This window comes from Chlamydotis macqueenii, chromosome Z, assembly GCF_036417535.1.
Source record: "Chlamydotis macqueenii isolate bChlMac1 chromosome Z, bChlMac1.mat, whole genome shotgun sequence".
Taxonomy (NCBI): domain Eukaryota; kingdom Metazoa; phylum Chordata; class Aves; order Otidiformes; family Otididae; genus Chlamydotis; species Chlamydotis macqueenii.
Window position 1 is genome coordinate 35,958,052 of NC_141593.1, and position 22,078 is coordinate 35,980,129.

General features: G+C 43.9%; 2 protein-coding genes across 4 annotated transcripts in view; both read right to left on the bottom strand.

Moving 5' to 3' along the window:
- Window positions 1-4,149, bottom strand: part of TJP2 (tight junction protein 2) — a 74,140-nt gene extending 69,991 nt beyond the window's left edge. The window contains exon 1 of one of the 3 annotated variants that reach the window (XM_086769868.1): window positions 4,080-4,149. The gene's annotated coding sequence lies outside the window, so the exon portion shown is untranslated. Of the gene's footprint in view, window positions 1-2,998; window positions 3,254-4,079 lie in introns of those variants that run through there. The other 2 variants (XM_086769867.1, XM_086769869.1) reach the window with 2 other exon arrangements.
- Window positions 4,150-8,907: 4,758 nt separating this feature from the next.
- On the bottom strand, window positions 8,908-20,684 carry FXN (frataxin). Its single transcript, XM_086769871.1, has 5 exons — window positions 20,391-20,684; window positions 17,114-17,205; window positions 15,633-15,753; window positions 12,475-12,572; window positions 8,908-9,211 (listed from the first exon to the last, which is right to left on the bottom strand). Exons 1-5 carry the CDS (start codon window positions 20,517-20,519, stop codon window positions 9,058-9,060), a joined length of 594 nt encoding a protein of 197 aa, XP_086625997.1. The 5' UTR covers window positions 20,520-20,684; the 3' UTR covers window positions 8,908-9,057.
- Window positions 20,685-22,078: the final 1,394 nt, after the last annotated feature.

Sequence of the window (22,078 nt, forward strand, 5' to 3'; positions counted from 1 at the left end):
GACCTAAACACAGTGCTGCTCTTTCTGAGGAAGAGGATAGGTTCAGATAACGGAGAAAAGCACCCTGTGGGTGAACAGGCATCTGGGAGAAAAATGTGTGTAGAAATTAAACCTGAGTACAGGTTTTAATTTACAGGATTCTGAAACAACTCTGAGTACTTGGTCATGGGACTGAAACCAAACCTTTAACTGTAAAAGAGGACAGGCAGTCGTGTGCCTACGTCAGCATGGCCACGCAAAACCAGTCATACCCACTTCGGTGCAGCAATCTTCATACGTAACTCACCGCTTCCAAAAACTCTTCACTATGGCAAGATCCACATATTAGAAGACAGGCCTGAAAATTATGCCCTATATTCTTATTACCATAAATGTTTGCTTTGCAAATCAATTGTGTCATTTTTTCTAAAGTGTTCTGAAGTTCACAGAAATTCACTGCAGTTTGGGATTAAGATTCACAGGCCTTACACCACTGATGTCAAGGATCAATTGTCAGATTTAATAAATTCCTTTTTTTTTCCAGCAGTGAGTATTTTCGTACCTGTTTGAAAATGAACTAGACTTGAAAACCTCTAACCTCGACAAACTGTAGCTGTTACACCACATCAGCGCTGTCCCTCCGGTTATCAGACTGACGGGTTCCACGGTCACTGCAACAGGACCAAACCAATGCAGCCAAGGCAGGACAAAAGTTACACTGTCCTTCAGAATGTAAATACTGTTATTTCAGCAAGTAAAAGAGAACAGGCCTGTAACAAGACATTTCCTTTACCCTACAAGGAAGTTCTGGAGACAGGCAGTGTTGATAACTGTTAAAACACACACATAGATGCTATCATCTCGCTCTAAGTTAAATGCAGATTTGAAGTTGTTCTGGAATATTAGGCCATTCCCCAGTTAAGGATTACTACGATCCAGGAACCTTCTGATGCTTTTAAGCATCAAGGTTTTATAAAGGTACAACACACCCCATTTTGTAAACCATGCCAGTGCCTGAACATTATTTTAATCACTAAGAAAGATTTCCTGGTTGTCCTTAGAAAACACTGAACCAGGAAAGGGAGGGGATTAAGCAATCAAAAAAGTATCAGACACTTAATTACTCTCATGCTTCATTCTGAAGAGCTCTGTCAAGATTATAGTTCATGCAAAGTATTGGGATCATGCTAACACCACTGCGTAATTCCCAGTACTCATCGTTAGTCTCACAAAAACCCAGTGCAGTGGCACTGAGCACAGCAGCAGTTAACCGATACCGCGATACAGGGCAAGGCAGAACGCAGTAAAAGTTAGACGCCGTTTCTCCAATCTGTAGTAACTTCCTTTTGCAAAGGGAAGAGGAGTCACTATTGCTATGTGAATGCAATGTTTAGGGCATAACAACATGTTTGCATATAACGGTCTGGAAGCAATTATAACAATAAACGCACCTAAAAGTCAAATACATGCAGAAAGCTTCCTCAGAAGCCTGATGAATCCCTCGTAAGCACTAGGTAACACTAAGTATAAATCTGACTGACCACGTCTAACCGGCACACACGTGCTTACTACATGCAAAGCATTTCAAAGTCTCTGCAAGCAGCCTGACAATCTATCAACAAATATCAATTTACATGAGCAAAATGCCCGTGCTTTCCAGTACCTGATCCCTGCCATGCAAACCCCATGGATCCTGATAAGGGCCACGGCTTGGAAGAGCTTACAGATGGATCCTCAGACCACAAACGCTTCAGAAACAAGAGACGCAATTTTATCAGTCACAGTGCATGTTTGTTTTTCTTTTCTTTTTCTGAACCACAGCTGAATCACAGTCCTAAACCTTTGAAGTAAAACTTTGCTGCACAAAAGAAAAGGCAAGTCATTGTAACTTGTTTCAAGCCATCCCACCTTGAGAATTACATCCAACGGTGAAAACAAACCAGACCTTTGGCGGCCTGTGCCGGAGCACAGCTTTCAAACACTGTCCCAGCTGTTGGGTTCAACACTGGCTTATAAACCAAAGCTCGGGAGAAGATTATTCAGAGATTCCAGCGGTTTTACGCGAGTAACTATTACAAAGCAGCGCGGTTTTCAGATAACCCATCTGAAGTACAAGTACACGACTCTTACACAAGTATGTTCAGGCAGCGCGTACTTTTTAATCCTGGAAAAATATTCAGAGGAAACCGGTTTCAAGCAGGGGGAAAGCAAGGGCAGAGCTGTCTAACAAAGCCAGCGCATGCCACTGCTGGATGGACCTCGACGCTCTGCCACCCACATCTCAAGGGCCTGGGCTCCAGCACCGCAAGCCAGGCCGATGCCAAGGCGCTGTCAGAGGGCAACCACGCACCCGGCTCCCGGAACAAAGGCTGGTTCCTTTGTTTTCACCGTTCCCTGTTAACTTGAAACTTCCCCTGACCCAGTTAGCCAAAGCCCAAGGCACGGCTGGAATCCACTCACGATGTGCCAACATAAAGATTTCAGGAATTCTGTGTATAACAAAGGCAGCCCGAGCCCCCACCGTCGGGGGTGTGCGCCTGCCGGGGGACAGGGGAGGGGCCGCCTCTCCTCAGGGGGAAAAAACAGGGTAAACAAAACCCCTGATTCATTGGTGACACCTCTGCCGCTTCCCACGTAGTATCGCGCTCGCCCGGAAAGTACTTGGCACGGAAAAAGTCACCGAGAGCCGCTTAATCCCGTTAGGGAAAAGCCGATCCCCGGCCCCAGCCCGGCTCTTCGCCCGCCCCAGGTGCGCGGCTGCGGAGCTGGGCCGGGGCGGGGGGGGGTCGAAGGGGCCACGGCGGGAGTGCTGCCGGACAAAGGTGGCAAAGCGCGCCCGAAGAACGGGGGGGAGGAGGGGGAGGAGGGGAAGGGGGGACCCCCAAAGCACACGGGGAGAGGGAGAAGTCGCGCAGCTCTTCCCTGCGGCGCGACCCCGGGGGCGGCGGACCGCCGCACCTGCTCGAGCGTGGAGTGCAGGGGGGGAGGGGTGTGGAGCCCGCCCCCCTGGTCAGGATACTCGCCTGCTCGCGGAGGCAGCGCCGGGGCGGTGGTAGCGTCCGGCAACCGGAGGCGGCCCAGCGCGGGGACTGCGCGCCCTACCCTGCCCTCAGCCCTGCCCCGCCGCCACGGAGCGGGCTGCGGCGGCGCCGCCGAGGCCGAGAGTGGGGGTCCGGTGCCGAGGCAGGGGCCGAGTCTGAGTCTGAGTCCGAGTCCGAGTCCGGCTTCGCTGCGGCCGCTCCCGCCGAGTCGCGCGATTTCCTGCGGGACGCGGGCGGCGACGGCGCGGCCTCGCCGGGGCGGGCTCCCGCCGCAGGTGCCGGCCTCGCCCCGGGGTGGGGAGGCAGCGGAGGGGAGGGGCAGCGGCGGCCGGACGGGGCGGGCAGCGGGGCCCCCTCCGTGGGCGCGGCTCCACCTGCCGCCGGTGCCGCCGCCGCGCCCCCTCCCCCGCCTCCCCGGTTCAGGGGTGACTTTGCCCGGCTGTCCCCCGTCCCACGGCCACAGACACTAACACACACTCACTCTCACGCGTGGCGGCGGGCGGGGGAACAGGAAATACCGGTCGCAGCCCGGTACTCCGCGCCGCTGAGTCACCGCGGCGGGGCCACCCTGGCCGCCCGCTGCCCCCGCCGCCGCCGCCTTTTCTCAGCCCGTCCCGTCTGCCGGGCGGGGGCCTCGGCCCACGTTCGCCGCCCGCCGTTGCCTGGAGCGGCCCCCGCGGAGGCCCCTCGGGGCGCGCTGTCACCCAGCGCTGCGGTTGCCTGTTTTTTTCCCTTTGCATCAACGTTTTTGTGAGGAACTTGGGATCACTGCCCATCTAAACTTCTAGCTGGAAGACCTCAGAATCAGCTTTTAAAACCACGGTGCGGTGTTCCACGTATTCTTCTGCATCTGTTTTTTCCCTCCTTCCCACGGAGGAGCTACGGCCACCTCCGTCCGCCTGCCCGGTGCTGCCCGGCAGCTCCCCGGAGCCGGGCGTTCATCCCTCCCCGCTGAAACGCTCCAGACGAGAAGGCAGAGCCGCTCCAGCCCCAGGCCGGAAGGCGCAGCAGCGTCGCTCTGCAAGCGGCACCGATACCACTCCCGAAACCTTAACTCACCCACGGGGAACTGCACCTCAGGCTGGCATTCTACGGGTATCGGCTTTCCGGCATCGCCGCTGTCCTGCAGCCGAAATGAGAAAGGCAAGGCCGAACAGCCCCGACAGGATTCTTTGGAGTCGTATTTCTTCTGCATTGTAAAGCACTAAACGTCACCAGGAATTCCTTATCTGCTCTCTCGGGCAGTTAAACCCAATGCAAGCCCCTCTAAAATTAAACCCTATACTCCCCTGGTACCAGGCCTGTGAAACAAAATCTACTTACAAGTTTTCTGGTTTGTTGTTAGTTGCCAGTAAGAAATGGCAGATGATTTTTCAACAGAGGCTGAATATTCTAGATTCCCACAGCATTCCTAATTCAGACTGGTTTCTTCCTCGTTAAGTGCAGATGATGTTTGCACAGCATGCCTCATACAGAAATTAAGATAAAGAAGGCAAACAGTGTTCTTCATGGAGGTGCTGGACTTTGGAAGGAGGCACCGAGCGAGCCTATTTTTTTAACCGTGAATACGAAAATGCAGTCAGATGTTGTATTGGAAAAGCTTGCTTGTAGCTGTAGTTGATAATTAACATGTGTGTACATACAGTAGTCTTCAAGTGACTACTGCAATCTAAAAGCGCCAAACAGCAAAACCAAGGGGGGAAAAAAAAAAGAGGACTAATTCAGTAACTTGACATTTTCTGTCAGCTACAGACAGGCTCAGTGATCAGTACGTAATACAATATTGCATTCAGGCAGAATCAAGGCATCAGGAGTGGAAATTTAGTCTTACTTCCAGGTATGTGTCAGATTATTTGGTTTACATTGTGCTGGGTGTCTGTTTCCTTAATGAATGTTTAAAAACTTCATCTGTTAGTTCTCTACATGTTTCTGAAGCTACTTTTGTAATAGTGGCCTTACAATGCTTGGTTAATGATTCTAAAGTGCTGTGAAGACGAGTGATACTATTGACATACTTAACGTAGTCTTATTTTTTTTTTTAGTAGAACAGTAGAGAACATTGATGGCTAGCAGAAGAACCTATATCTGGAAACTAACCATGCTTACAAAATTACTCATTGTAATACTAATCACTTAGCATAATTACCATGACACAAACAATTTTTAAAATAATCCAGCAAATTGCACGGGGCAACACCACTTGTTTTAAACATCTATTGTTTCCTTATGTAAACTTGTCTGTCTTTCCTTAACCTGAACTCCAAAAATGTTTGTAATGAATAACTGTTTAAAAAACTTTATTTGTTCATAAGTCTGTTTATTCTACCCCTAGCAAAACAGCCTCTGCTCACTATCTCCTTTGGAAGAGGTCATGAATCTTGTCTTTGTTTTACGACTGCAAACAGCACAATTTACATAAAAGGCAACTTGAGACAGAGGGGGATGTAACTCCAAACAACTTTTTTCATCTTTGAACAGGAGTTTAAAAAAACCCATCTCAATAGCAAAATGGACTGGAACAGGTTTGATCGATGACTATTATAAATAGTGGTGTGCAGTACATTTAAAATACGATCCCCTGAGGTGCCACAATGCGACGCAGCTTGCCCCTAGCCTTCCCTTGCCCTGCAAACGACACCAGCCGTTGGGCAAAGTTAGTATCTTCCAGATAGCCTTTGCTTCTGCCCCTCCCATACCTCCTTTTCTAGTTTGAATGCTCTCCCAGGTATTTTGGCAAGCCTCCCCCTTCCTTCCTAGGACTCCCACGCATTCCAGAGCTGGTTAGCACAGTCACAGAGTTCAACCATTAACCAGAAGCTGAAAGTTACCAAACACAAACCTCGCTGCGAATCCCCCTTCCCTCATTCGGCTACCACTTCTTCAGGACAGGTCTTTAGCCTGTTCACTGAAGCTGTTACAAGACTGGGAATTTTAAGGAAACACGACTGGATGATTTACCACGTGGAACAGTCATGCAGGGAGGAGATAACATTTCTTAAGAATTTATCACAAGTAGAAAGGAAAGTGAACCAACAAATGCCAGACAAGCATTTAGGCACGTAACTCCTGCCAAACAAATGCAGTACTTCGAGACCAAGAGACTGCAAGCAGTTGCTGTAAGCTTAACTTAACCACGTGAACCAGTTCAGACTTCCAGAGAACTCACTGGCACACAGGAAACAAACAGCTTGAGTAAGGTTAGACGTGCTAGGACTTTCAGTCTAGGCCAGCAGAAAAATACAATAATCGCCTGCAGGAGTGATTAGCTATTGGTGAAAACTCTTGATATACCTGCAAAACCTCAACACGCTCCATTTTCTCTGCGGAATCTGAGCATCCAGTACAGCTGCAAATGCTAATACTACTCTTTCAAAAGTACTCTGTACGTTTTCCTTCACTGAAGATGGAGCAACCATCTTATGGGAAAAATGCTGCCAGTTAACATGCCAGTTCTTACCAATACTGACCGTAGTGTCTACCAGAGGATTTTCCTTCAGCTATTTCTTTCGGGAGCGGTGAAGCAAGAAGGTATTGACGTGACATCAGGTGTGCAGCCATGGAGCAATCTACTTATTCAACTAAGTTACGGAAGTAGAAGAAGTGGTGTTATTTGTCTTGGGGCCACGTGCAAAGTCTGACATTAGGATCAGAGCTTGTCCTATGCTTCCACTGTACGAGCATGATGGCTGGTGGAGTTCCTGCCCTTGCTTACACTTTGTTGCAAGCATTAGAGCAAAAAAGGAGTCAGGACCTATGATTCATTTCATACACCAAGATACAACTCATTCTGACTTGCTGATGCTATTTATCTTCAGCAGTTATATTAAATCCCTTTGTTACTCAGCTCCCTAAAACCAGGAAATTGTTTGCATAAACACCAGTAGCACTATGGATGAAGGGCAAGGCATGTCAAGTGTCAAAACTGAAGTGCTCTTGGAAATCCACCCTGAGTGGCCAAATTTTGAACAGAATATTTCCAGTAAGTGTTTTACAAACACAAAAAATTCAAAGTGATACGCTTGTCTGCTTCTCTAGCTTTATCATCACAGCCTGAAATCCACACCTTTAGATAATGAATTAAGAATTCTACGTGCAACTTTATTTTCGTATAAACATTTGCACAAAATGTAAGGGAATAGAGAATGAACCTCAAAATACGAATCAGATGCATGTTAGTGAATATGTTGCATGCAAATTACTTTAGAAAATAAATTTTGGGTCAGTAAATCAGAAAAATAATTACACAAGCTATATGTGATCAGGCAAAGGAAGAACCAGGAGGAAGTATCCTTGGTTCAAATATCAAGTTATTAACATCTACACAAATGTGTTTATACAGCTTTTTTAACTAGTAGAACATTGATATAAATACTATCATTTTGTAAATTATTTTCATTGTTCTAAATTCAAAACTAATTTTTTTTTAATCTTTCCTTTGTTACAAAAAAGCATCTTTTACTCTTGTACTCATATGAGTTGGTAGTCATTGTATTTACCTCATCCAGTAGAGTGGAAATTTCAGGTAATTGTCATTATTTTTAATTTTGATTGAACAACATGCAAACAGCGTGCACAATAAACCAAGAGCTGCTTCCAGTGAAATGTTACTCTCTGCTTAACGGTGGGAAATAGGAGGTAACAATGCTGATACTTTAAATGCAAATACTGGGCAACAATACTATGTAGCTATTGGTGTGCAATGACAAAATTAATCACATCTGTAATAATTCTAACTAGCTAGAGAATCATGCCAGACTAACCACATGCATCCAAGAAAATATGCTGGAACCAAGAAGAAAAATAGTTTGCACTGAACATCTTTTCATTCATTGATAAACAATTTCTAAGAGTACAGTGTAACCGTTTCCTCAAGAACTAGTCAACAACTTGTGCTTGCATTTTATAGGCAATTAAAAACTGCCAGTAGTAATAATACAACAGTGCAAGTGTTCAAGTGTTCTTCCACTTCACAATTTCTTTTCTTTTTGTTTGGCTGAAGGTCCGGAGTATAAAATTTACTTCATTTTTATTTTTTAACAGCCTGAAAAAGACAGCTTCATCACGGTAAGAACCATACTCAGTTCTAAGAAGCAAAAAGACAAAAGTCTCTGCATCAGCATGGTACTAAGGGGAGCGTTGTTGTATCATGGTGAGAAAAGATAATCTAACGCACTTAAGAAATGCAGCGGAACAAACTTAGTGCAAATTTTTGCCACCATGAGAGGATCTTAATTTTGCTCAACTAAAACAAGTCAATAAATTACGTATTTTACTCTTTGCAGAACAAAAAGGAACAGAAAGAGAAATCCACAGATTGAGGTGTTAGCAGAAATATTGCTGCACAGCTTAAACATCACATACCAGCCTTTCCAGTTCCATATGATGCTTACAGCCACACAGACCTCCAAGTAATTTAAAGTTTAGCTCAGAAAAAATCCTAATGTGAAAGAAATCTCAATTGAGAGAAAAGAGCAAGTTCTACAATACTGAGAGAAAAACTCTTATTACATGTATTACATAAAATGAAAAGTTTCTACCTGCCACAGTAATTTTATTTGTAACATATTCAATTTGACTGTGACGCGTTATTCACCCACAACAGCCATGAATTTTAATGCACTGCATTCACAGTACTGCAACTTAGGTCAATGTGATTCACAGACACTTCCTTTTTTGGGTGCATGTCTCACCAAAAGAAGTTTAGCATTTGCACGCTGGTCAGAAGTCACCAAGTGGGTCAGTACTTATATCCAAACAAGACTACAGACAGTAAGAATTAAGTAATTAATTCTGCAGTAAGAAAGTAAGAAATGCAGTGACAGGAAGGGAGACCTCAGCCACCTGTACTACATGGACACAGATCTAAGCAGTGACACAGAAACCCAGAGACTGAGCACTAAAGAAAAATATATTATTTTCATTTTTGTTGCACAACATAGTGATGTCAAGAAAAACAACAGAATTAAGCTCAGGTACTTCAGAAACCACAGAAGGGCTTGGCTTATGGTTAAAGTCTTTAAACTTCCATGGAGTATCATCAAGTATCTTCTTTCCCAGAATATATTAAGCAGGACAAATCCAATTTAGTTTTTAATGCTGTTGAAAATTCTTTTGATAGTAGTTCATGAAGGGATACTCTGTCATGAGAATATACCCAATTCCGTCCAGTCCAGTCATAGCGCTTGGGCCCACTAGAAAACAAAAAACACATGCTGTGTAAGTAGAGAATATTCATGGGGAGCTGCTGGAAGCCTGTATTTATAATGTACCCCACAGAGTGCCCAAGAAAAGGAAAAAGTGTGGAGAAGCACTGGTGGGCAGTGTGGGGAAGTGGAGCAGAAAAGGCCAGATCTGCCAGGAACTGACAAGCCATCCAACAGATAGATCTGAAAGGTGACAAGATGTATCAGTCACTCCCGGTGGACACAAGCTCCTTCCCTTCTTGCTTTTGGCACTGACTTACCCAGTTTCGTCCCTTACCTCCTTCTTCCCTTGCCCACATTAATTTTCTTGCACACAAATATTACAAGGGATATTTGTACAACACTGAATTAATGCTATTGACTAGTTCTTGCAGCAGTCACATGCACAAGAACATGCAGTCCAAGCACAGCAGAACACAGATCACTATTCTCACTTTCTTTTTAGATGCAACAAAAGAATTTACCAGCTGAAAGCAAATGTGGGAGATTTACATTTAAACTGCTGTTTCCCTCTGTGCTATCATACAGTTGTTGGCTTGATTTTTCAGGCCTATATTAAGTATCAAGAAAGAAACCTGAACGCTCAGGTTCCATTCCAGAGCTTTCTATCCACCCAATTCTCCACATCAGAAACAGGAACAACTGAAAACTGTTCACTACTGTTAATGTCAGCTAGAGAAACTAAGAAAAGAGAAAGGAATTCAGTGGTCTTCCTGGATAAACACACAAGCCATCAGTCTTACACTTAAACTCATGGGACAAAATGCCTTGGAATTCAGACAATCCATGCATGAGGTCTGCTAGAAAACAGAGTATCCTATATAGACACTCAAGAACAATCTGCAGGTTCTCTACAAACGTAAACACTGATCTGAACCTTGAACATCCTGAATTACTCGCCATATTCAAATGAAGAACTTTCCAACCACTAACCAAACTACGAAAACTCACAAATGCAAACACAAATCAAAGTCACTTCCACTGAAATCTCACTTGCCGTATGTGAAGTGGTAACTATTTGGAATTCAGATTATGTGCTCCAGTTACTTTACTATGCATTTCTCACTTCTTTGTCTTTGCAGCGCAAACATATGTTTATAATGTCCTGCACCTAGTGAATGACAGAATGGGATGCAGCCATTCATGAAAATCAGGCTAAGATAGGCCATTTAATGAACAACAACAAAGAAAATAAATGCTAAAGTTATTAGAGCTAGTTTTAAATGTTACATAGTAAATATCAGTAATACAGTTAGCATGTGAAATACCTCCATAGTTCTCTGATTTTCCAAGATGCTGTACAAATGTGATTTTTTTTTTTTTTGCATTTAAATTAGTAATTAAAGCAAGGATCGTGAATTCTATAAAATGTCTACCAAGTTAAATATAGACTAAATATATTTCCCATGGAAAGTCTGCATACATTTTTAAACAGTAAGAGAGAAGAATTAAAATTTCACATTAAGGTATTATTAAGAGATGCTGTGTAAGGTTGAGAAGTCTTTTCAGTCAAAGGAGCTACATGAAATTACTGCAATCACACTGCTTGCAGGTTGCACCTACCCCCTCACTTCCTTTTTTAAAATTGTCAACAAAGTATAGTTTTACAAACACAAGCTTAATTCTACATCTTCGTACAAATTTCCTAAATATATCATTCAGTTCCACTTCCTAGTATATTGCACTTAAGAAGTATGTCACTCCAGATCATATAGTATTTGCTGGAGTTGCTTTTTAGAAGTTAGGAAGTAAGTGAACATGTAGCATCATATTTCAGGAAATACCACTGTTTACATTATACCAGTTAAGGAAGCACAAAACTTAATGTTTGTAGGTGTAACACTTTTCCCACAGATGGTGAAAAATACTATCAGAGAATTTTGAAGTTCATGCCTTTCCTTGTGTATTTTTCTTCACTACTGGAGCAATTAAAAAAAAAGGTTTAACATTTTTTTTCATAAATTTCATATTCTGGAGCTCATTTATGTCTTAGCTCAAGTAGAGTTGGCTCCAAACAGTAGGAATTATCTGAATTTTCGTTTTCATAAATAGATTAAGCCTTTGTGTCAGTGACACAAAAATCTTATAGTCATCTTAAGCAGAATGAAGGTTCAGAAATTATGCTTGTTTCAAAATATATGGAATGAATAAATTCTGACACGCAGCCTGCATCTGCCTAAACAAAGAGGTTTGTTAGCTTGCTAGGCCTGTGCCTTAGCAAGATATGCACCTCTTAAGTAAGTTATTTAATTAATAAAAGGATTCTGGCATAGGAAAGGAGTTAGTAGAAAAAAATTACTAACCTAGTATGCTGTGCACCAGCCAGTACATAAGTACACTAAAGCAAAGTTAGAAATTTCTTTAGGTGTATTTTATGTCTCTTAAAATTATTTCTCTTAAAATCTTAAATTCCCCGCCCCAACACAAACCCTACTACAGAATTCTACTACTGCAAAACATTTCCTGGTTTTGCAATCAATACATTATTCCTGAACAACATTAAAGAGGTACGCCTGCATAGTTACTGGGAGTGCTTCCGCTTTCTAGCTAGCTGGTTCCTTCACCACAAACACTGACCAACTCCCTCAGTTCTTTCCCTGGGATAGTAGCGGACAATAAAATTTTTCTGGGGAGACAGCTACAACATCTTCCAGCATATCTTGCTGCCCTCCGTGCTGAAACCAACCAGAAAACCTGTAATGGACCAAAACACGGCATTAGAGAAGGCAGAGGGAACAGCTAGCCAAGGCTCCCATAAAGTGCAGATGCTTGACAAAAACAACCAGTGGCAGAGCACATAAACATATAAAGCAGGAAATCCCACAAGCTTAAAGGGGAAGGAGCCACCCTGTTTAAATACAAAGAGAGGTTTAGATCATAACATCGTCATCACTCTTTTTCCAACAGAAGCTTTACTGTTTGGTGTTTTTTTTTTTTTTAATCATAGCTGTTTATTTTTCTAGGAGTAGGCTATATTCCTGTAGACAGTGTCTTTGGACTGGAATAGGCTCTGAAAATTCTGTATTACAGATTTCCTGGATTAATTTAGAGATGTAAATTTAATGCACCGTGCCTGAATCCTCTGTAACAAATTATTATCAAACATGCAGATTACATAATGTTTTAAGAATATACTGAGGAAAAGGGTTCCTTATGAAAAGGATATTACATAGTCCATACCATACTATAAAAAAAGGGGAAGTACATTTCCACCCAGTCTGCAGACATTACATAACTTACACATAACTCACCTAGTGGGTGAGGACAGCCAAATCTGCCGGTTTGGTGTTTGCTTATTGATGACGTATGTTCCCATGTCTCCACCTAATTTAACTGTTAGAACTCCACTCTTACAACCCAAAGAAACAAAATGAGAAATTAAAAATTTGCATCCTGTTACTTGTCAAGAATTACATCATCTGCAGTAGATAAACAGAAACTTACACGTCCTTATCACATTCCCAACTATTTCCCAAACAATAATAGCTTGGAAAAATGATTGTTAGGGATCAAAAACTTGTGTTATTACCTAGGACAACCTGCATATCTTTGAGTCTGATCTAGACTTTATGCTTTCTGGTCAGAGTTTTATCTAGTGTGTTTGCACCATTCACAATGACATTACTTAAATAATACTCTTGAGCTTTGACCTGTCATCTTGAAGGGACTGCTAGTTCATTTTTCAACAACAAAAACATTATCCAATAACAACTTTCTCTATTCGTGAATAGTGACAAACTGGTGTGGTTCAAAGTGAAGAAGCTTTATGTGTCATTGCTAGATTTCTGAGCCATGCAATTTTGCCTAACTTTTCTTAAGTAACTAACAGTTTCTCAGTGGCTAAACACAATCCTTTCTCCCATAATTCTGATGAAGTGCCTAGATCCTGAATCATACCTCAGAAATGTTCCACTTCTAAACTCCATGAGGTCTGGTTTGTTTCAGTTATGCCAGCTTTAGACCATTATCCTAGTGAGCATTTATCTTCTCCTTACTCACATTTCTTACTGACAACATGATTCACATTACTCTGACATTTTCACGAGTGCATTTAAAAAGCAGACGTAACTCTGACAAAAACATTTCTGTCCTAACTTGAAAAGAACAACACTACTTGGACTAGAGTTAACCTACAGATGATCTGAATTATGCTGATTAAAAAGAGTATATCTACAGAGTACAGTTTGATGATTAAGGTAATAGGTTAGTCATATTTAATCTACAGTTTCTCAAATACTTCGTGCCCTATAGCACGATAAAGCTATAAGAGCAGGCTGGGGTGATTAGGCCCAAACAGAGATACAAAGGGTTCACTATTCTTCTATGTGCTCTTTAGTGCCATATTAAATATTCAGCATGATGGTATGCTGTACACTACAGAAACCCTGTAAGTAAATAGGTTTCCAAAGAGTTAACAAAAAATTGTGTGTCAGGTGTTGGAGAGTGTTGTTGCTCTGTCATTGCAAATTAAATAACTTACAAAGCTGTGTTTAAAACATTTTCCCATACATTTTGCAATACTGTTGAAATACTAGAAGATACAAACTGAGTTTTTAAGAACTTAAAATGCAATGTATTTTTACCATATTTTAAGGAATACTACTATGTGTTTTGCACTACTGCATAAACGTTTGTTAGCTCCCGGTAATGAGAATATTCTTCAAAAGATATATTTTTTCTCCCCTGAACACGAAGATACTAATTGCATGAAAAAATCAAGTTCATAACAATTGCCTGGCGTAACCAGACCTTTATCACGTTCGCCACCTTGTGGCTTGCCACAGCACTAGCCTTGTTTGTTTGGAATTAACTTCTGTAAACTTTGGACTATTTAACCTTTTGCTCATAACAGAAACAACAATATATTATTATGTCATCATACAGTCTATGCAACAAAGGACTATTGGTAAAAATTAATATGGATGTAAGAATAATTCCTTTTGAGCCTCACAGTGAGTCAATACCAAAGACAATCCCCTCTGCAGTGGCTGGAGATAAAATATAAACATAAGATGACGCATCACCTTCACGTAATGAAGGGTCTAAGAATATTAAAGAGGTAATGATAGTATTTTTGCAAATTCTTGTCCTAAGCTTTTTAAATTGGGCTAATAGGTGCTGATATGCTAAAACATTGAACAGTAATGGTTAAATAATACTTTTCTTTTTACCAGAAAAGCAATTAGCTATAACATTAATTACATACATAATTAAAGCAACAAATAGTATTTGTTAAGGGCAACAACAGAATCCTACTAACAATGTATTGTTTTGTATCCTAACTATAAGAAATAAAGAATGAACATTATGACGACAAAGTTACACAAGAGCAAGTTTGAAAACTGCAGGGTTTGGTGGGGTTTTTTTGTTGTTTGTTTTTGTTTGTTTGGTTGGTTGTTTTTTTTGTTTTTCAGGGTTTTTTTTTTTCACAGTGCAACCCAAACCATCTGCTTTGGTGTCCCTGAGCATAAAACCTTCACTGACGGAGCTAGTAGGAAGCAACCTCCTTGTGGTAAGAAATTAAGGGGGAGCAGCAGTTATGTGGCCTCAGAAAAAAATGCAGTTTTGAAAGACCTGTGTTGCAGACAGCAATGTAGGGAGAAACTGCATTCTACTCCAAGTCATGTAGAGGGTTGTAAGACAGAAACCATTTCAGGAATTGTATATATATGTATATATATTTATATGTATATAAATAAATTCCCTATACAAATAGAATGTGCATATTTAATCTGAGTCTGTCACTCCTGCAAAAGAATTTGAGTGGGTGACCTATTAAAGGCTTCAATTATCAGGCTAGCAGCCCCAATGTCTCCTGTGACAGTGGCCTTCTCCTCATGTATGTTCTGGTCTCACTTTTGCAACCACTTATCCAAACATTGCATCCTCTCGTCGCTTATCTTCACCACAGGCTGAGTCACCAGTAAAGTCAGGCCAAACGTACTCTACCTGGTCAAGACAAATGCGGCTTCTTGGTATTGAGGGCAATCAAAGAAACTGCTCTACCAATTACATACGATGTACATGCACTACGCCACCTAGGCCTGTCCTAGTATTCACCATAAGGGAAGTGACTGCTAATGTCAGAAGTCTACAAGTGTTCAGAAAAATTTATAGACCACTGTGAAATGAGAAACAGGTTTCTGTCTTCTCTTGTGCTCTTTTATTCTTCTGTATTATGTGCTTCTCCATACGCTAAATATTTTAAGTCCTTCAAATTATACAACCGCATATGTTACTTTTTACCAGAACAGTTGCTCCAGTCAGTATAAATAGGCATATTTTAACAGTAAAACTGTAAAAACCCATTGTATTTTAAGTGTTGGCACTGAGGTGAGTAATTTAGAATTCTCCTTCAAAGGAAAAAAAAAATAATAATCACAGTGGTAATAGGATGTTAAAAACATACCCCTAAAGAGACATCATAATCTTCTGGGGTAAAAGGCTTATCTGTCAGGTCCTCAAAGAAATCTGCTAAGGAGTCCAGTGTTTCTTCAGCCAGTTTTTCATAAGTGGTCTCATCTAGAGAGCTACATATGACAGACAAACCCATAATTAGGAGGAAAAATATGGAAGACAGTATTTGCCCTACAATAAAAACACAGCAAGACCTTAGAGGAAACAGTAACCATGAAATGATCATATAAAACAAGCAGTCATTTTTCTTAAGGTAATGTAGGTAACAATCCACCTTAAAAATGGAAGTGGAATTTTGAAATGTTGCTAGTAGAGATCTCTAACTGAGGAATATGTAGTTCTTTCCTTAGATGTACTGACACCTGTGTACTAAGAGGACAGAGTTAGACTCCAAAAATAAGGCATTTTCATAAAAGGACTTTGTGCAAGAACTGCTTAGTTTTCAACTCTACGAGTAGATACAAGCATCTCCTGTTCAGAAGCGTATGGCTTTTGACTCTGAGAAACTCACTGTAGCTATGAGCAGTTTAGAAACATCAATATCGCATGCCATGGGTATGTACAGCATTTGACTTCTCAAATGGAATCACCAACATAGTCCAGTTAATTAGACATTATTTAAAGCGTGCTTAAGAAGTAACACATAAAACTACCTTCTACTTCAGAGGGTCACAAAGCACCCTTGTAGCCATTATGTAAGGCTTACAGCACTTGCAAGACTGCTTCTGTTATCCTCTTATTTAAATAAGTAGAAAAAGTTTGTGAGAACAAAGTCCAGACCAGTTTCATTAACCAAACATAACTAAATCACGTAAGTTTTTCTGTCCGTATCAGTGTCAACTTTTAACCAAGCCTGTAGGTGGGTATCTCCAGCAACAGACAATTCAGTGAAACCATTTCAGTTTTTGGTAATGTGTATGGCAATACAACAGTTACTATGAACTACGGTGATTTAGTATCTTTCAGTTGATAATATACATATTTTTTAAAAAAAGTTTCTTGCTAGCTAGTTCCTGAAACGCACTCCATGCCACTTATGTGAGGGACACCACAGAAACACCTAGGGGCATGCAGAACGGAAGGCCTTAGGATCAGGCAGGATTCGGGTACTGGTTCAGGGTGCAGCTCAGGTACTTAAAGGTTAAGAGCCACTGTAGACATCTGCACAATCCATCACTGGGCCTCCAACTGCTCCATCAGAAGAGGAGAAGTCTTTTACAGGTACTGTGTCACATCATCTCAGTGCAAGGCAGAAATTTCATGTACCCTGACATATGTGAAATGGTGCTAGACACCTATGTTTAGGTACATGAATTATTTCCCAAGTGACTTCCCCAAAAATGTTTTTCACTAAAACAGTACTTTTCCTTTACCTATCAACATTACATTAGTTTGATGGTCTTACCATGTATAGAAATTATTTTAAAATGCAGAGACGATATTTTCATATGATAATCTCAAAATAAAGTTTACCTTGTGTCATTCAGAGTTCCTGCATTTCTTAAATTCATGAACCGAACAGTCTTGCTCTTCACCTCTGAAGCATACTGTAACTGCTGTTGAAACTAAGTGTAAATAAAATGGAATTGAAAGTTAAAACACAAAGAATTATAAATCACATTTGTCACATAAATAGATCCTTGAAAACCAATCCATCCCTCTAAACTAAAATGTTCAGTTTCTGTATCACAGAGCTAATATGGAAAGAATTATGCAGCTTTAGTCCTTGGATGATTGAGGCAATCTATAATATATCTTCTGATACAAATTAATGAAAAAGTGCATTTAATTCATAGAATAGGAAAATAGGAGAGAACTACTGTTTTCTTATCTATTGCTCTACCACAGAATTACTGAGCAACTTCAGAAAACTGGCTTAGGCCAAGATTTTCAGAACTATCCACTACTCAGATGCTTCATTATCAACAACTTCTGTCTCTCTGTTAGAAACCATGAATATATTCGACTGAAATAAACAGAAGCCCTGGATCCTCCTTACTTACAAAAGTTAAGAGCTAACATTGCACTTCACATTCCAAATCTCTTCTGTAAAACAAGCTGTTTCATTTCTAATTTCTCTTCTGTTTAAGAAAAGCTTTAAAAAACAAATCAAAGTTACAGAAAAGCTGGATCAACATACTGGCAACATAACTCAAGGGAACAAAATGGGTAGCCCCTTTGAGGGGAAGTTATACATCAACATGGATAAAAATAAAGTTGATCTGCTAGTCTAAAGCACTAGTAAGAAGCACTTAAGAGTACTTCTCATAAAAATATATGATGATGTCAGCCTCACCTCTGTGCCTGGCAAGGTCATGGAGCAGATTCTCCGGGAAACCATGCTAAGGCACATGGAGAGCAAGGAGGTGGTTGGTGACAGCCAACATGGCTTCACCAAGGGCAGATTGTGCTTGACCAATTTGGTGGCCTTCTATGACGGGGTGACGGCATCGGTGGACAAGGGACGAGCAACAGATATCATCTACCCGGACTTGTGCAAAGCTTTTGACACGGGACATCCTTCTCTCTAAACTAGAGAGACATGGGTTTGATGGATGGACCACTCGTGGGTAAGGAGGTGGCTGGATGGCCGCACTCAGAGAGTGGTGGTCAATGGCTCAATGTCCATGTGGAGACCGGTCACAAGTGGAGTCCCTCAGGGGTCCGTGTTGGGCCTGGCTCTGTTCAACATCTTTGTCGGTGACATGGACAGGGGGCTAGAGTGCACCCTCAGCAAGTTTGCCCACGACATCAAGCTGTGGTGCCGTTGACATGCTGGAAGGGAGGGATGCCATCCAGAGGGACCTTGACAGGCTGGAGAGGTGGGCCCATGCAAATCTGATGAAGTTCAACCAGGCCAAATGCAAGGTCCTGCACCTGGGTCATGGCAATCCCAGGCACAAATACAGGCTGGGTGGAGAATGGATCGAGAGTAGCCCTGAGGAGAGGGACTTGGGAGTGCTGGTGGACGAGAACCTCAACATGAGCCAGCAATGCGCCCTCGTGGCCCAGAAGGCCAACTGCATCCTGGGCTGCATCAAAAGAAGCACGGCCAGCAGGTCGAGGGAGGTGATTCTCCCCCTCTACTCTGCCCTGGTGAGACCCCACCTGGAGTACTGTGTCCAGTTCTGGAGCCCCCAACACAAGAAGGACATGGACCAGTTGGAGAAGGTCCAGAGGAGGGCCACAAAGATGATAAAAGGGCGGGAGCACCTCTCTTATGAGGACAGGCTGAGAGAGTTGGGGCTGTTCAGCCTGGAGGAGGTTCCAGGGAGACCTGATAGCGGTCTTCCAGTACCTCAAGGGGCCTACAAGAAAGATGGGGAGAGGCTGTTCAGTAGGGTCTGCTGTGACAGGACGAGGGGTAATGGTTTTAAAATAGAGGGGGGTAGATTTAGATTGGATATTAGAAAAAAATTTTTTACAATGTGAGTTGTGGAACACTGGCACAGGTTGCCCAGAGAGGTGGTGGATGCCCCATCCCTGGAAACGTTCAAGGCCAGGTTGGACGGGGCTCTGAGCAACCTGATCTGGTTGGAGATGCCCCTGCTCCTTGCAGAGGGGTTGGACTGGATGACCTTTGAAGGTCCCTTCCAACTCTAACCATTCTATGATTCTATGATCTAATATAAAAGATATTTCTTTTCTTGAAAGAAAGCTAGCATGCTTGCAATTTTCTTCTTACCCTGCGCTATGATGGGATGTATTTCTGGATGAATGTTAAGATTGCTTTTTGTGTACCTGCACAAGGTTTTGAAAACTAACAAGAGTGAGCTGAAAAGTAAGTGACATTTGAAAAGGAACTATGATAGCCCTTCTTCAAGCACACATGAGAGCAAAACACAAAACCATTTCTCTCTGTATCATCTAAAGTCATTACATTTAGTCATTCAATACATGGAAGTCGTTACACAGGCATTACATATGAACTGGTCTGTTAGTCCAAAGCCGTGACACAGGCAAAAAGGACAGAGAACCGCAAACTCCTTGTACCACAATGATACAGGTGGTGGTATACCACCTACACGCCTACATGTTTTTGACTGTACCCTTTAGCATTTCTTTAAAACACACTTTGTATCAAAAGTGTGTTCAGGCTGTGGCCAGACTCAGAAGCTGTAAGTCCATCAGCGTGCTCATCCTCCATTTATGACGGGAGGCTGCCCACACGGTGCTAGCACAGTTGGTATCACCCCTCCACGTGCCAAACCCAGTGCTACGGGGGGGCCAGCATGCATCTTCCGCAACTAGAAAAGGGTGGCAAACAAGTACACTCATAGTTTTGGAGAAGAGAAACGGCCGGGGTCCTCGCTGCTGCCCCTCCTACAGCGCGGCACGGCGGCACTTGCGAGGCCCGGGAACCGCCGAGGCCACCGGCCCCACGCGTCCGCCCTCTCGGCTTTCCCACAGCGGCGGGGGCAGCCGCTACCGGTCCGTTCCCCCTCTGCGAACAGCCCTCGGCCCGCCCGCCCCAGGGCCGTTCGCAGGGGGAGCGGAGCGGCCTTGCCCCCGCCACCGGAGGACTCGCCCCGCTGCCGGCCGGCCCGCGGGGAGGCCCGGCGGGGGCCCTGCGGGGGCCACGGCCACGGGGCTGGCGGGGGCCGGCCAGGGGCCCGCCGCCGGCTGAGAACACCCCGCCAGCAGCCCTTCTCTCCCCTCCCTCGCCCCGCAAGGCCCGCCCGCAGCTGCCCCGCCCGCCTCCTCCCTCCTGGCGGTGCAGGCCGCACCTCGCCGCCTGCCTCACGCTCACCGTTCGGCCGCAGGCGGCGACGGCTGCCCCCGCCACCGCGGCGCCCCCAAGGCCTCCGCTCCGCCGCCGCGCCGCCGCCGCTGCCCGCCGCGCTACGCGCACCGCGCCGGCAGCCCCCGGCCTCCACATACCGCCGCTGCCCGCCGCGGAAGCGGTCAGGGAGGAGCCAACGGCCCGGCGCGGCGGCGAACGAGAGGCGGCGCGGCCGCTATCGCCCTCCGCCGGCGCTGCGCGAAGGAGCGCCGCGCCGGGCCGCCTCGGGGCCGGTCAGGGCCAGCCCCCGCTGCGAGCACGCCTGGCCCAGCCGCTCTGTCAAGGGCCCCCTCTCCCCGCCCCGTTCTCGGCGGAGCCAGTTCCCCGTCCCGGCCGGGGCGCAGCGGCGAGGCGGGCCCTTCCCGGGCCTCGGGCGGTCAGGGGGCTGGCGAGGCGTTTGTGAGGGCCGCCGGCCGGGCTCTTCGCTTGTGTGAGCGCGTCCGACGCGGTGCCCCGGCCGGCCCTTCCCCGCCGCCCCGGCAGAGGGGACGGGCGTCCTTTCCCCGACACGGGCACCGGAAAAAAAAACAACACACACACACAGAAAAAAAAAAAAAAAAAAAAAAAAAGAAAAAAAAAAGAAGCCCAGGCAGGGCAAAGGAAAGTTGCTATTTTTTTTCTTCCTCGCAAGGACTAGCAATTGCAACATGCAGGCAGTTGCTGTGCACCCCCGGTGCTAACGTCAGCTGCCTGAGCTACAAAGCAAAACCCTCTGAAAGTGTGGTGTTGTAATCGCGGTCATTTCTTAAGCTGCAGGCTGAGAATCCACTGCCTCTCGTTGTGCTGTTCTGCAGTTCCTGCCCTCTTTTCTGGGATTTTTTTTTTTCAAAGTACAGTATCTACGGCTTTTCCTGACCTAAGTAGCAATGGAAAGGGATTCCCCCTTTCTTGACAATTTAAGACAAGAACTTCAGGACACACTGGCAGTACAGAGAGGGAGCAATGGGACAAGGACCAGGGTGAGGATCTTGGGTTCAAATTTTACAATAGGCCAGTTGGACAATGGATTCACATCCCAAAACCGGAATAGCTGCAGCTCACTCAAAAAAGCTGTTGAGATTCCGATTCCCAATAACTGCAGTTAATTAATTCTAGGTAACTGCACTGATGAGAGAGCGACTAATACGGAGCACTCGAGATGACCCTCACCGGTTTGTCCAGGAGCTATCTGGCTGCGTGAATACCTGAGTCCATGGAAGGGTACATTATTACAGAATATAGCACCCACTCAGGGAACCATCCTAGTACAGTATGTTCTGTGACAGCAAGTATTCTGATCCTGTATGTAAAATGTTACCCTGAGCCACTAAAGGGAAAACAAAACGCATCATTTATGACACCTGACACATGTTTGATTGAACTTCCGATGGTGTGCTTCAAAGCACAGCAAAGAAAGAGAAGGGAGTTTATGTAGGTGACTGGCCAAGTTCCTACTGATTTATTTAAATGTTGATGATACCATATTATTAATGGTATGTGAGAATGTCAGGAGTCTCAGCTGGACATCTTTTATTGTTACTTAAACTGGAAAAATGAAATAGGCTTACCAGGGAGATGACAGATAAGCAATAATTCTGATTTAATAGTTTCTTAAAAAATAATTTTCTGTAGGAACATAGACAAATTTCCTTTCAGATCCTTCCATAGGATTGGAG